Source organism: Seriola aureovittata, chromosome 19 (genome assembly GCF_021018895.1).
Source record: "Seriola aureovittata isolate HTS-2021-v1 ecotype China chromosome 19, ASM2101889v1, whole genome shotgun sequence".
Classification (NCBI taxonomy): domain Eukaryota; kingdom Metazoa; phylum Chordata; class Actinopteri; order Carangiformes; family Carangidae; genus Seriola; species Seriola aureovittata.
Genome location: NC_079382.1, coordinates 15,375,890 through 15,388,985, shown reverse-complemented (window position 1 = coordinate 15,388,985; position 13,096 = coordinate 15,375,890). Strand labels below are relative to the sequence as shown.

Sequence of the window (13,096 nt, the reverse complement as noted above, 5' to 3'; positions counted from 1 at the left end):
ACCTAATGCACAATGACAACGGATATTTTTAACCTGACAAAAATTTCATCACATTAACACTGTTTAAAGTCTTGAGCAGAGAAACGACCGTTTTCATTACGTAAATAAAAAGCACCACTAGAGGAAGTGACACATCTCATGTATGTGGAACGATTCTCTTCCCATTGGCTCACAGTGGCAAGACGTAGTAGTACTTTGTATAAAGTGTGTTTTCTTTTAGATAAACATCTGTGCCAGATGTGTTTACTCCTGGTAGGAGATGTGAATGAAGATTGAGCACCTGATGGTTTGGACGAATACAAGTGACAGTAAAACCCTCTGATTTGGTTTTCCAGGCAATTTAAAACAAAAGTACAGTAACTATTGCTTTGAAATGCTTGTTGACTCGGTGTTATGTTGTATTTCATCAGGTTTAAAAGTCAAGATAAACACAGTGAATCAAGCACAGTTTGCAGCACTGAGCCCTAAGATCTTTGGTCAGGTTTAAATGGAGTGAGCTCTTTTTTTTTTTTTTTTTTCAGCATCCTGTTTCTAATCCAAAGGGACTGTGATGTGGCAGGATAACAGCTCAGACTAAATGAACTGTCTTTAGTGTGGACAGACGGATGTAACTGATCAAGTGTCCTCCCTTTTGCCAACTTATTTCCCTCCCTCTTTCTCTCCTCGTCTCTCTCTGTTTCCCCTTTTTTTTTCACACTTTTTTCTCCCTCCTCTCTAACACAATTTCATTAAAAAAAAAAATAGCAAGGGAAATGCATCCTCTGCTCTTGGTTGTTTCCTCTGTCTCTAAACATGTAGAGAGCTGTCTGGTGGAGCTGTAATAAGATGTGCTAACTCATCCTGACTTATTTTAACTTCAGTTTAGATGAGGTTACCAACCAGCATGAGCCAATCTTTTGCTGCTGAAACTTCAGGATTCACCTCTTCATGTCGATGATTTATATAAAATCTACAACAGGCTTTAACAATGCAGAAGATGTGCGTAGTCATTATTTTTTTTCATATTACACAATCTCTTTAGGAAGACAAACTGACGCCAAAGTCATAAACATTTTCTGGCCCTGGGACTAACTGTTGAGGCTCACTGCTGGAGTTGATAAGCCCCACAGGATGGCACGGCCGGGCTTATCAAGCTTGGCCAAGCCAGAGGACCTCTGCTATCACTGGACCCACTGGCAGAGGAAAAACTCATCCCCTTATCTCCCCTCTGCTGGGGGAATAACACTCCTTCCAGCTCCCCTGTCCACTCACTTCAGGTGGTTCTCTCATGTGTCTCCTCAGTTAACTCCACGGGAATTTCAGAAACAAGAGGCCTTGACATTTGTGTGACTCCTACACGCTGTGGAGAGACTCTCTTGGCATGCAGACAAGATTACAGAAATTCAGCCCAAGTGTTTATCTTTATTGAGAGAAGTTTGTTATCACATGGAAATTCCAACACAATAGCAGCGCGTGTGACACTGTGGCAATAGGTTAACTATTGCTTTATAGTGTTGAAATTAGAGTGGATTACTTTATGAGCCAAAATGAAAACAACCTCTTCTGTAAGTGCAGAGTGGAAACCAAAGACAGGCTAACAGATAAAGAAACCACAACAAGAGCCAGTCTGGATGGATTCCAACAAGCCGAGCCTGTAGATCCATCTGTGCTTCTCAGATGTACACTGACCGAGTCTAGCTCACACAAACACAGCCTTACTTGAACCAGGAGCCTGCTGTGCAGCCAGAGCATGTGTGGTGGACCCCTGAAGAGAGGCACACTCTCTCAGCCTCAGATGTGGGTGTGTAGGAGCATCTTTTCTGCTCGTCTGTGAGCCAACAAAGTAAAAGCATGCAGTTTGAAGAAGAGTCGCAGGCTGGCGTGATGAAGGACTTCCTGCTGGTCATGGAGGGAAGAGTCTGCTACCAAGAACTTCAAAAATTCAAAGCCTAACGTTTTGCTCCCCAGCAACAATAACAATTTTCTTTATATTTTAAAACTTTTTATATTTTAATTTCCTATAGTCTGCATCATCTTAAGGGTAATTTTGTCATAATTTTAAAATACCATTATATAACACATAATTTTATTTACATATTTTTCCCCTCATTGTTCCTCCCTTGTTGGTGCCCAATAGTAACATTACTGTACTATAATTATTAAATAGATGCAAAAAAACCCTGAGATCCTGAGACTCATTGTCATGCCTTTCATCTGCCGCCATCGCCTCATGTTGCATCGTGATGTACACAATTCCTGGAAGCATAAAACATCCCAGTTGTTGCATGGCCTGCGTAGTTGCCAGACATTTCACCCACTGAGCATGTTTGGGTTGCTCCGGATGTGCGTGTACAACAGCATGTTCCACTTCCTGCCAATATCCAGGAACCTGATCAACTACTTACAAAGGAGCTGTGTCGCACTGCATGAGGCTAATGGTATTCGCATCACATACTGACTTGTTTTCTGATCTTCGACCCTCCTTCCCAAACAAATGCACATCTGTAGCCTAAGTCACACACAGTTCAGTACCTAATAAATAAAACTACACATTTTAAAGTGGCCTTTTATTGTGAGCCTAAGGCACACCTGTGCAGTAATCACGCTGTGTAATCAGCATCTTGATATGTCATACCTGTGAGGAGGACAGATGATCTTGGCAAAGGAGAAACGCTCACTAACAAGGATTTAAACACATTTGTGAAGAAGATTTGAGAGAAAGACTCCTTTTGTGTGGTCGGAAAAAGTCTTAGATCTTTAACAGTGTACATGTAAGTAGTTGAACAGCAAAGTTTACTTAAAGTACTTTTTATATGAACGCTTTCATAGGATTACTGTCACTGATGCATCAATGTGTGAGCAACATTGTTGTTGTAGTTAAGTCTGTTTAATCTTCAAAAACATCAATGTTAAAAAGACATTTCTGTCAGCAATTGAGTCCTAAAAGCCATATTTACAGCACAGTGAGAATATTCTAACCTGTTTTTAATTTAAAACAACTCGTTTAAAAAGTATTAGAGTTGTGAGTGTCTGTAATTTGAAACAAGAAATAATAAAGCACTGTCGATGTACTAGAATTACAAAAAATATGAAAGAAGTTGGTGTCTTTTGAAACCAATTTGAAATATTTCTACTGCTCTGATAAAAAAAAAAAATAAACTAAATACTTTAAAAATAAATAAATAAATAATTTGCAAAATATGCTAAATAACTAGTAACTGCAGAAGTCAAATAAATAATGAAGTAAAAAGCACAATGCTCCCTTCTGAAACGTAGTGAAGTAGATGAATAATGTAGCATAAAATGGAATAAAGCACAAGTACCTCAAAACATACAGAACTGGGGTAAATATACTTAAATACATTTACGTTCCACCACTGGGAATTAGTTAGGCTTATTTTATATTCGGTGGTTCAGTTCTTCCTTCAAAATAGACATAGGTGTATTTCAAAATCTTATCTAACAGGAAGTTACCTTCCAGCTTCCTTTGGAATCCTGGCAGCTCAGATTAGTTCAACATCCTCCCAGAACTAACCCAAAGGCGTTGTTAATGTGTCTTGATGAAAGTAAAGCTCTCACTGTCTTTAAAACATTACTTAAACCCATGTTACTGCACGATGCAAAAAATATCACAGGAAGTCAGGATTTGGGCTGCTTAGATATTGAATATATTCAATGATGACAAAAGGATTACACATTATTAGTCTGTATTACTGGCCACTGCCTTCAGACGTGGTCTCAAATTGTGGCTTGTTTCTTGGCTCAGGTTTGGGAAATCTTTGTGGAATTAACCTTTCCTCTCCACCTCTGCCAAATCCACCCGGTTCAGTGTGTTCTCCTTCCTCTTTTGTGAGCTGACACCTCTCATACACTCAAAGGGCTCCTGTCCCTGCGGGCTGTGTTTGTCCAGAGAGGTCGCGTGCCAATGTAAATTTCCTCCTTAATCTCTGCTGTTTACTGAAGAGGTCAAAGCGCCTCAAGTATTAAACCAGCGGGAAGCACTTTATTTATTTCCCAACTAACACAAAGAGGTGACATTTTTGAGCTGCGGTTTTTAGGTGAGTAAGTTGAGGATACAAAACACAAACACAAACTTGAAAGATGAGTATCTTTATTGAAACTGACTGATGAGTCAGAGCCCATGGGCACATGTGGCATTCAAATGATCTGGCTGGTGCACTTGCAGGAGGCGGGACACCAAGAGGCCACATCCTTGTTGCTGCAGCCCCACTGCTGCTTCAGGTCAGCACAGTTGTTGTACTTGTCAGCGTAGGGACAGGGGTTGGCTGGGAGAGAGATAGAAAAAGACAAAATTAATTGATGGATAAAGGACTGCATGGAAATGATCTGTAGTATTTTGTTTGACCTTTCTTTTCCATTTTTCGTCCAGTAAATCTCACAAAGGGATTGCTGAAGTAAAATATATCCCCACGAAACAGGAAGTAGCCATGACTGACTTTTCTATACTACTTAGCTGCCGTGCTAATAAAGATCAGGAATGCAATGATTATGAATGATTTAAAAAAAAAAAAAAAAAATTAATTGTCATTTATTTCTTCTGTTGATACTTAAGTGTTTTGTTTCCGTCTTTGCTGAGAGAAACTTTGGTTTGACTCACCAACTTCAATTATTTACTTTTGCCTTTTGACTTGATTTCGTGTCATTTTATTGACACCAAAAATAATAATAATTTATTATTCAATTTATTGGCCTCTGAAGTGCATTAATAGAATAATTCCTGTGTATTCTGTGACTCCAATCTATCACTGTGATTCACTAGAACAGATGAAAAGATTTTTTATCTTCCAGCTCGGTATTTGCCACTTACTGCACAGTTTGTCGTCGCAGGCGTTGGGGCAGTCACCGCAGGAGGGTCCTGCTTTGTAGGGGCGAGCATACTGGTAGTTTCCACTGTAATGTAGGCCAGACCACCAAATATTAAACTTGACAGCATGAAGACTCACACTGGAAATCAGCCCAAACATGTCAAGGATGTGATCTGAGACGGCAGAGCTTTGAATGACTATTTAATGACCACTCAGGAAGGCATATGAGGAAATTAGATGCAAATTGCCCATTTGTTTCATTGCATTACAGCTCTATTGTTGCATCCACTTTATTAGTCATCTTTTTGCAAACTGCTACTAATGATCTTTTCAACATTACTTGTATTGGAACAGAACTTGGAGAAGGCTATCATGGTATAAAATGTACAAAAACCATGATACTTTTATAAGAAATAGAAAAGTAGATTCTTCCATTCCTTATTTTCCTTTTAACTCTCTAAATTTAGTATTACATAACAGGACTAAACGATCAGATGCCCTGCATTCATTTAACTCAATGTACATATAAATAATCATGTACATTTAAAGTGACAAAACGTGCTATACTTACAATTTTCATTAACAAGAGAGACATACGTAGATATATTGCGAAATATTTTTTACTTACGGTGGGCAGTAGTGGCAGACGTAGAAATACTTGTATGCAGAGTTGGGGCAGTAGGCCATGGCACAGCCAATCTGGTTGGACCTGTACCAAACAAGCTGAGCAGAGAGACAAAATACAAAATCACAAGGAGTTCGGTGCATAAATCCACAGCCACTACTGTTTTTAATGTTTGGGCTATTTCGTCCCCTTTTAACTCATTCTAGTTTTTAAATAGACTGTATTTTCCAGCAGGTGATGGTAAATGTGTATGTGAATAAGTCAGTATTAACTGGTGACAAACTGAATGTATCTGCACCTGTGTGTAATGTCCAATTACTCCTCCGTTGAGAGCTCCCACTCCGTAGCGCCAGTCCTTCACCTCGTCGTACCAGGACTGGATAGCGTTGCTCCAGGTGTTTTTGTAGCTGGACATGTACAGGTTCTCTCCACAACCGCTACCTGCAGTCAAAAAAAGAGGAGTAAAAGAGACACTTCAGTCTTCACTATTATGGGTTCAATTCACAATAACACATCAAAGGGAAGGAATCGTCACCACTGCCCACTGTCTTTCTGAAAACCCTGGTCAAATCACTAATCACTCTTCAATTTATCAATCCTTCCACTCTGAATTTATTCAGGTCTTTGTAAAAAAAAAAAAAAAAAAAAATGTTTTGAGGTAGTGGTGATAAAGTACAGTGGTTAGTATGTTCACTCTATACTCCCTCTTTATTAAATATAATGTCATGTAATTCCTTTTCATTCATTGTTGGTTGTAGTGTGCAGGGATGTTTCTAATGTTTTGCCCCATTTACAAACACGAGGAGGGAAGAATATTAGAAACACATTTCAGTATAATTCAGTCCAGTACAGCACCAACACCAACTATGACCTTAGGTTTTATAGGTGTACCTAATAAAGTCTGCTTGTACTTGATTCAGTCAAGGTACATTAGAGGAAACACACAATAAACTACCATGTGAAACTAGTCTGCACATTTCATTTATTCACTAAGGCCTGATGTGTGGCTGAGTTTTTCCTCATATCTAAAGTACTTTGGATGTGGTGGACACAGTGCCTTAAATAGCTGCTAACTCAAAGTAATTTAATTAGCCTGGCCTTAGCCTGTGACATTTCAATGTCACATGATGCTGATTCACATGATTTTATGCTCTCACTACACTTAATAAGAATTTACTGCTCAAAAGAAATACCGATCCTTGTTAATTTCTCACATAACATTGTGAAACCTTTTAAATAACACACTATTTCTGGCTGCCTACGTGCATATTGAAGAGACAGTGAGGCTGACTTTTTAAAAGGTACACTATTTTTTTTTTTTTTAAAAAGAGAGAGAGAGAGAGAGAGAGAGGTGTTATCATGAACTTACTGCTGATCGCTCTGGAGCTGGCAGAGCTGTGCCTCATGGAGCAGGTGTTGGCCCATCTCTGAGCGCTGGCTGCAGCCTCCCCGTTCCAGCTCTGTGGGGATCAGAGGAGAAATCGGCACATGTAGACCACCATAGTATATACACCATGTAATCTCAAAGTGCTTTGTGCTTATCTGTAAGAGCAGTTTATTCTGCGCTGATATGCTGCATGAGGGAGCATGTGAAATATCAAATCCACCACTAATACGTTAGATCAAATGTTGTCACTGATGTCCAGTGAAGCACACTATGCTTTTGAACTTTTAAAATCATAATAATGCACTTAATATTTTTACCATTTTCAGCATGTTGCTAGCAGTAGGCTGAACACCTCTCCTAAGAGCATTATGTTTGTTCACAATCTCACTCTGGTCTGAGGAGGAGGCCAGGATGGTGCCTAAATGAACACAAGTAAAGCATAAAGAAAACAAGATGCAGATCATTTTCAGAAACAATAAAAGCTGCTAATACTAAATCTTAGTGAAGATTGGTGTATGAAGAACAATTACAAACACTCACCCTCCTTTGGGTATGATTTTCAGAGAGGAGAGAGAAAATAGAGGTTAATCTATTGCACATCAAAAATACACATCAGTTGAGAAAAAGCTCATTTTAAAATATCAAAAGAATATACCTCATCATTTGCTCCACAATTAAACTGCCCATTGGACATGTATTTTTACTTACCACATCCTCTGCCAAGGTGCCAGGCACCTGAAGAGCAGCAAAGAGGCCAAAGGCGCACAGGAAGCTGAAAGTGTACATAGTTGTGTTCAAATTCAGGACTGTCCTCCTACAGCCAGGTGTGATTTATATAGTCTGGACCAAAAAACAGGTGAAACTGAACACACAAACTCAAGGGCATACTAATTTTCAAACAGCAACCAAACTGAAGATAACAGTTTATCAACATGGCAACTTTGAGAAATCCTTGAACGCTGGAGGTGTGTGTTTACATTGTACATCTGTGATAAATGTACATTTATTGCTCTGTATGTTCTCTTCCTGTGGCAAGGTTATCAGGAGAAGGTGTGTAATATCAAAAAGAACCTGGTATCTAAGTTATACTGTGATAACATCAAATATAAATGACATCAAAAAGTTAAACTAACATTCAGAGCTCTGTGTCCTTGATGGCTGATGGAGATCTTTTTGACAGGGCAGGTCTGCATGGTTGGGTTGGGTTGAGGGTATGATGTTCCACGAAAGCTAGCAAAGAAGCTAATGATCATAAAAGTGTTATAATCCTGATGTCAACTTTAAAATTCAACTTCATCTGTCTTGCTTTTTCATTTTTTGTTTTAATGTGTGTACTCAGGACTATTGTCCTCAAGGGGAAATTTGCTTAGCAGTCAGGTGACAGAGCATGCACAGATTTTGACTTAAAACATAATAAAATACATTAAACATATAATAAAAAATATGTAAACATTTGCTAAAAACCACAGATCACATATACAGTGTATGTGGAGTGATGATCTACAATGATCAGCCACAACATTAAAACTAGTTACCGGTTTTAATGTTGTGGCCGATTGTTGTATACTGAAACACAAAACGACCACAAAGAGATGCAACAGTACCAAAGAGACACTAAAAACATCACAAAGAGACACAAAACTAACACAAAGACATGCAAATTGACCATAAATGAGCACAAAACAACCTATAACAGACACAAAATAACCAGAGACACAAAACGACCACAAAGAGATGCAAAAAGACTACAAAAAGACACAAAACATCTAATAAGACATGCCTCAGCATTGAATCAGTGTCAGCCATGATTGAAAATGTATTCAACATTGAACATCATGATAGAATATATACAATATTATTATATATATAACAATGCATATTTTCAGAATACTAGGTGCGTTCAGACATAAAACAAGCTAATTTGTGAATTGTGTATTTTTAATATGTTCCTACCACCCCTGTTTTCCATGTTGCAACTGTCCCCAGGGTTACAACATCTGAGTTCTTCTATTCAAATAAAAATTGTAAATGATATGTCATATAATTTTTTAATGATATGGGTAATACTTTTAATATATAAAAGTTTAGTTTATTTGGTACAAATAGTCTTTGAGTAACTGAGAGAAATGCAATACTGTTGGCACTATTGATTGATCAATACAACAGATTTAGTGCAGTGACCACAGTATGTTGGTCTGCTCCCCTCCTGCGATGACAACTTGTAGGTACAACCTCTACTGCGCATGCGCAGAGCCGTTAGTCGCCTGTATTTGTTCCCAGACATCATCATCATCATCACAGGTTGAACTGAGCATCTTCTCCCACAAAGAGGCATCTCTCTCTCTGTCTTGTTATTTATTTATTTATTTATTTATTTGTGCTCTGTTTCTTTTTCTTTCCTCGCTGCCGCTGCTGCTGCGGTGTCAAACAACAGCACGGAGGGAGTAGAAGCCATAAGATGAAGAAACGCTATGTGGACGCGAGCAGGCTACGGAAAATGAAAAAACTGAAAATAACGGAGAAGCTGTCTGAGAGGTAGCTAGCGCCGCGAGCCGCGTAGCCTGCCTGGCGGAGGCTGCTTTTGTTGTGGTCTTTGTGTGTGAAATTTCATCCCGCTCACCTGTCTGCCTCACATCCCATCGCTTCATCCCTGTCTGCCGTTTTTTTTTTTTTATATCAACCACTCTGGGGATTTTCATAGGCGTCAACACAGCTGAAGCGTAGAAATGTTTGTGCCGAGTTACTTCAGCCTACATTGTTTACAGAAAAACAGGAATAAGCAGCTGTGTGCAAGTTAACATCGGCCTGCTTCCCCTCCATTCACTGTCTCCTGTGTTTTCTGTACGAACCAGACGCACGATTAATACATAATGCGAGATATTAACAACTGTATTTTCATACCAGACTAAAGGAAAGCGGCTAATTTTGCACATAAAAGCATAATTTGAAAGCGTCTAGACAGAGTCGAGACAAGAAAAGACTCAGGAGGAAGAAACCACTTGTTTTAATGGTGCATTGTTTCACATAAAAGAGAAAGAGACCAAAAAAAAAATCAAAGCTATGTCATTTATTTGGAAAATAAATGTAAACATGTCTTATTTGAATACATTTTACTTGAATTTGCAAAAGGTCAAATATAAAAATTTTTGCTCCTTTTGTTGTGAAATAGCTTGCCTGTTTGAAAGCTACTGTAAAAATGCCTTTTACATTATATAAGGCAAATTTGAACTTGTATCATGAATTTAAGATGCTGTTTTCCTCCCTTTTTCCTCCTCCTTTCTCTTAAATATGGAGTATTGCTTTTTGTTGTTGTGGAATAACTTTTAATGTTTTGCAGTTATATTAAAAATCAATTTGTGGAGGAATAATTTTAATATTTTGCTGTTTAAAATACCACTGGGATAAGTTAAAATACTCTTTTGATGACATTATAAGGCGAATTTGAACTTGTAATAGGGATTTTAAGATGCCATGGTGCTTCCTCTCTGTCCCACCTCATTCTCTCAGATTAAATACTTTTATCAATAATAAAATAATTGTGTAATAAGTATTTGCTAGCTGTAATAAAAATGCCTGTAAGAAAGATTCAAAATAAAACCCCCTCTATCAGTATTGTCAAAAGGCATATTTGAGCTTGGATGTGTCATAGGATGCTGTGGTGCTCCCTCTCTCCCCCAGATGAAATATTGCCATGGTTACCAAACAAAGAAGGGGCGATGTGATAGCAGCCTATGGACGAGCAGAACAAAGGAGGAAACCACAGCTCCTGTTTGGCTCGTGATCGCCTAATAAAACGAATGAGGGAACAGTCATTGTTCTTTACTGCCGTACTGACTACATTTTTAAGATGCAGCTGGTCAATTAGGGTTTAGCACTGTGTATCCGATCTGTAGTGTTTTATTGGCTTATGTGTGTGTTTAGAGCCTCGGCTTAAGAGGCTTTCGTGTGTCTGTAATGTCTTTATTTACTCCAATCAGAGTCTAGACTACACATTTGTTTCACATCTGTCCAAACTGAATTGCTGATATTTGACATTTAAAAGCCACATTAATGGACTTTTTGTAATTTCTCTTTGTTTCTCCAGTGCGTACACCTTCCTGAAGTTTATGATGATGTGGACACTGGTGTTGCTGGCAGATTTCATCCTTGAATTCAGACTGGAGTACCTGTGGCCATGCTGGCTCTTCTTCGGGAGTGTATACACCACTTTCCACTGCCACGGGCTGGTGAGAATCCCCACTGTGCGATTTTATTTTGTGTGCAGTACGCCAGATGAAGATCATTTCCAATGCATTTAACTAAATGAATGTTTTCTTTTGTTTGCAGGTTATTTGTATTGTTTTTGTTTGTGCTGCCTTCACTCTTGATATCTTTTGTTTGATTTTTGTTCCTTTGCACTGGCTCTTCTTTGTGGCGAGCACCTATGTATTATTCAATTACATATGGCACACAGGTGAGTATGTGGATTGTTTGTTTTGTGTTTTTGTTTCTTTTTTTCCCCACATCTATGACAGAATATGTTTAACATTACCGCTCATAATAATGAAGTTTTGCTTGTAATGGATATGCTGCATTTTAGTGAGCTACTACAAATATAATTTAATCAGCAAAGATTTCTTTGAATAATATTACAGTAGACTCTTTCTCCCTCTGTTCACGTCTGATTATTTCACATTTCTTTCGCAGAGAAGGGCATCTGTATATCGACAGTTACCCTGTGGATTCTGCTTGTCTACACAGAGGCTTCACTTCGACTCAAAGACCTTAAAACTTCTCATGCCAACCTCTCTCATCTTTTTGCTGCACACTGGTAATGTTGATGTGTTCAAAATCTCCCAGTATCCCTTTAGCAAGAGGAAAACTTATTCTCTAAATTAAGAATTCTTGCAGGGAAATAAATTGAACTGTCATAAAAAGCATTTGTATTAAACTTTTATGAATCCCCTTGTGAAATCATGAATCAACCATCAAGATGTTTGTGTACCATAGATTACAAGAGTAAATTCACTTTTATGCTTCTCTAAAGACCAATCAAGTATGATTTGAAATATTTAGAATATGCATATATTTATTAATAGAGTAACCATTAATAATAGAAATATGTCAGCCAAGATGCTTGTATCTTTATAATGTGGCACTCATATTCTAACCCTCTCTCTCTTTCCGTCTGTGTTCACATTCAGTATTGGATATCCTGTAGTATATTTGGGGTTTGATGCCACCTGCTACTTCACCAACATCTTTAAACTGCGCATACAGAAAGCTGTGCAGAGTGAGAACGACTTCCACATGCACCTCCTGCAGCACTCGCTCCCTCCAGGCCTGCAGGTTTTCCCCAAGACTGGCACAGATGGCAGCAGCAGTAAGTCTGTGCATCTGCGCCACCCATTCATTTACACTTCAACCACCACGCTCCCTGTTTCTCATTTCTTTTCATCTCAGTAACACCATGAAGGAATTTCTTCAGGTTTGGCACAAATGTTCACTTAGACTCAAAGATGAATTGGTGAGAATATGGTGGTCGAAGGTCAAGATAACTGTGACCTCAAAAATACGTTTCTGGCCAAATAACTCAAGAATTCATATGTTAATTATGAGAAAATAAACTTGATACATTTTATGAAAGTCCTTCAAAGTCTTGACTACATATATTAGTCTGGACACACATGGATGTAAACTGCAACTGGACTGGGTGACTGATGGATGATATTGATATGAAAATCGATATTACTTTGGTACATCAATGACATCCTCTAGATTTTCTACAGCTCTAGAAATATAACCATACATCACCCATTAGTATACAAGTTAATTTGCAAACTCTTCATACAACAAGACCAAAGAGGATCCCTGCAGAGATTTAGAGAATATTTAAAGGGGAAAGAATCATGTTGAATAAGGGAATTCACTAGTGTTTTGGGAGGTTTGTCCAGATGAAAAAGATGACAGCAGAGCTGAAGTGAAAGCAAATACACAATAGTTTCCTACAAGGGGGGACTGCTTCTCATTTTCATACTTTCTTATACATTGTTCTTTGGTATAAATACTGCAGCAAAATCTCTAAAACACCGAAATGCAACAAACTGAACTCCCTCTACCGTTGCTCATACAAAAGGCAGCAGAGTGTAAATGCTGTTCAGCCTATTGTGTTGTACATTTTCCAATCCCAGGTGCAGAATTCAGTTTAGATCTTTACTGTTCTGTAAGACAATAATTTTTGCAGCATAAAAACACAACAGCATAAACACAATAAAAACACAATAAGATTATTGAAGAAAA

The 13,096-nt window shown here is 38.3% G+C and overlaps 2 protein-coding genes across 2 annotated transcripts in view; one reads left to right on the top strand and one right to left on the bottom strand.

The window, feature by feature from the left end:
• si:dkey-12h9.6 (macoilin-1) overlaps window positions 1-13,096 on the top strand; it is a 37,208-nt gene that overhangs the window by 17,229 nt on the left and 6,883 nt on the right. The window contains exons 2-6 of the mRNA XM_056405250.1: window positions 9,252-9,352; window positions 10,902-11,043; window positions 11,144-11,270; window positions 11,504-11,627; window positions 12,001-12,179. Of these exons, the coding sequence (XP_056261225.1) occupies window positions 9,276-9,352; window positions 10,902-11,043; window positions 11,144-11,270; window positions 11,504-11,627; window positions 12,001-12,179 (649 nt within the window). The 5' untranslated portion in view covers window positions 9,252-9,275. The remainder of the gene's footprint in view (window positions 1-9,251; window positions 9,353-10,901; window positions 11,044-11,143; window positions 11,271-11,503; window positions 11,628-12,000; window positions 12,180-13,096) is intronic.
• On the bottom strand, window positions 4,074-7,296 carry LOC130187550 (serotriflin-like). The gene is made up of 6 exons (XM_056405252.1): window positions 7,135-7,296; window positions 6,800-6,890; window positions 5,729-5,871; window positions 5,434-5,528; window positions 4,808-4,890; window positions 4,074-4,265 (listed from the first exon to the last, which is right to left on the bottom strand). The coding sequence occupies exons 1-6, from the start codon at window positions 7,279-7,281 to the stop codon at window positions 4,138-4,140; spliced, it is 687 nt and encodes a 228-aa protein (XP_056261227.1). The 5' UTR covers window positions 7,282-7,296; the 3' UTR covers window positions 4,074-4,137.

What these genes read in the sequence shown, in the direction of transcription:
- LOC130187550 (XM_056405252.1), bottom strand. Translation starts at nt 7,281, where the DNA reads ATGATCTGCATCTTGTTTTCTTTATGCTTTACTTGTGTTCATTTAGGC. An exon ending in GTCTGCCACTACTGCCCACC is followed by an intron (nt 4,891 to 5,433) that starts GTAAGTAAAAAA and finishes CCTACATTACAG; the next exon opens with TGGAAACTACCAGTATGCTC. An exon ending in CTGCGACGACAAACTGTGCA is followed by an intron (nt 4,266 to 4,807) that starts GTAAGTGGCAAA and finishes TCTCTCTCCCAG; the next exon opens with CCAACCCCTGTCCCTACGCT.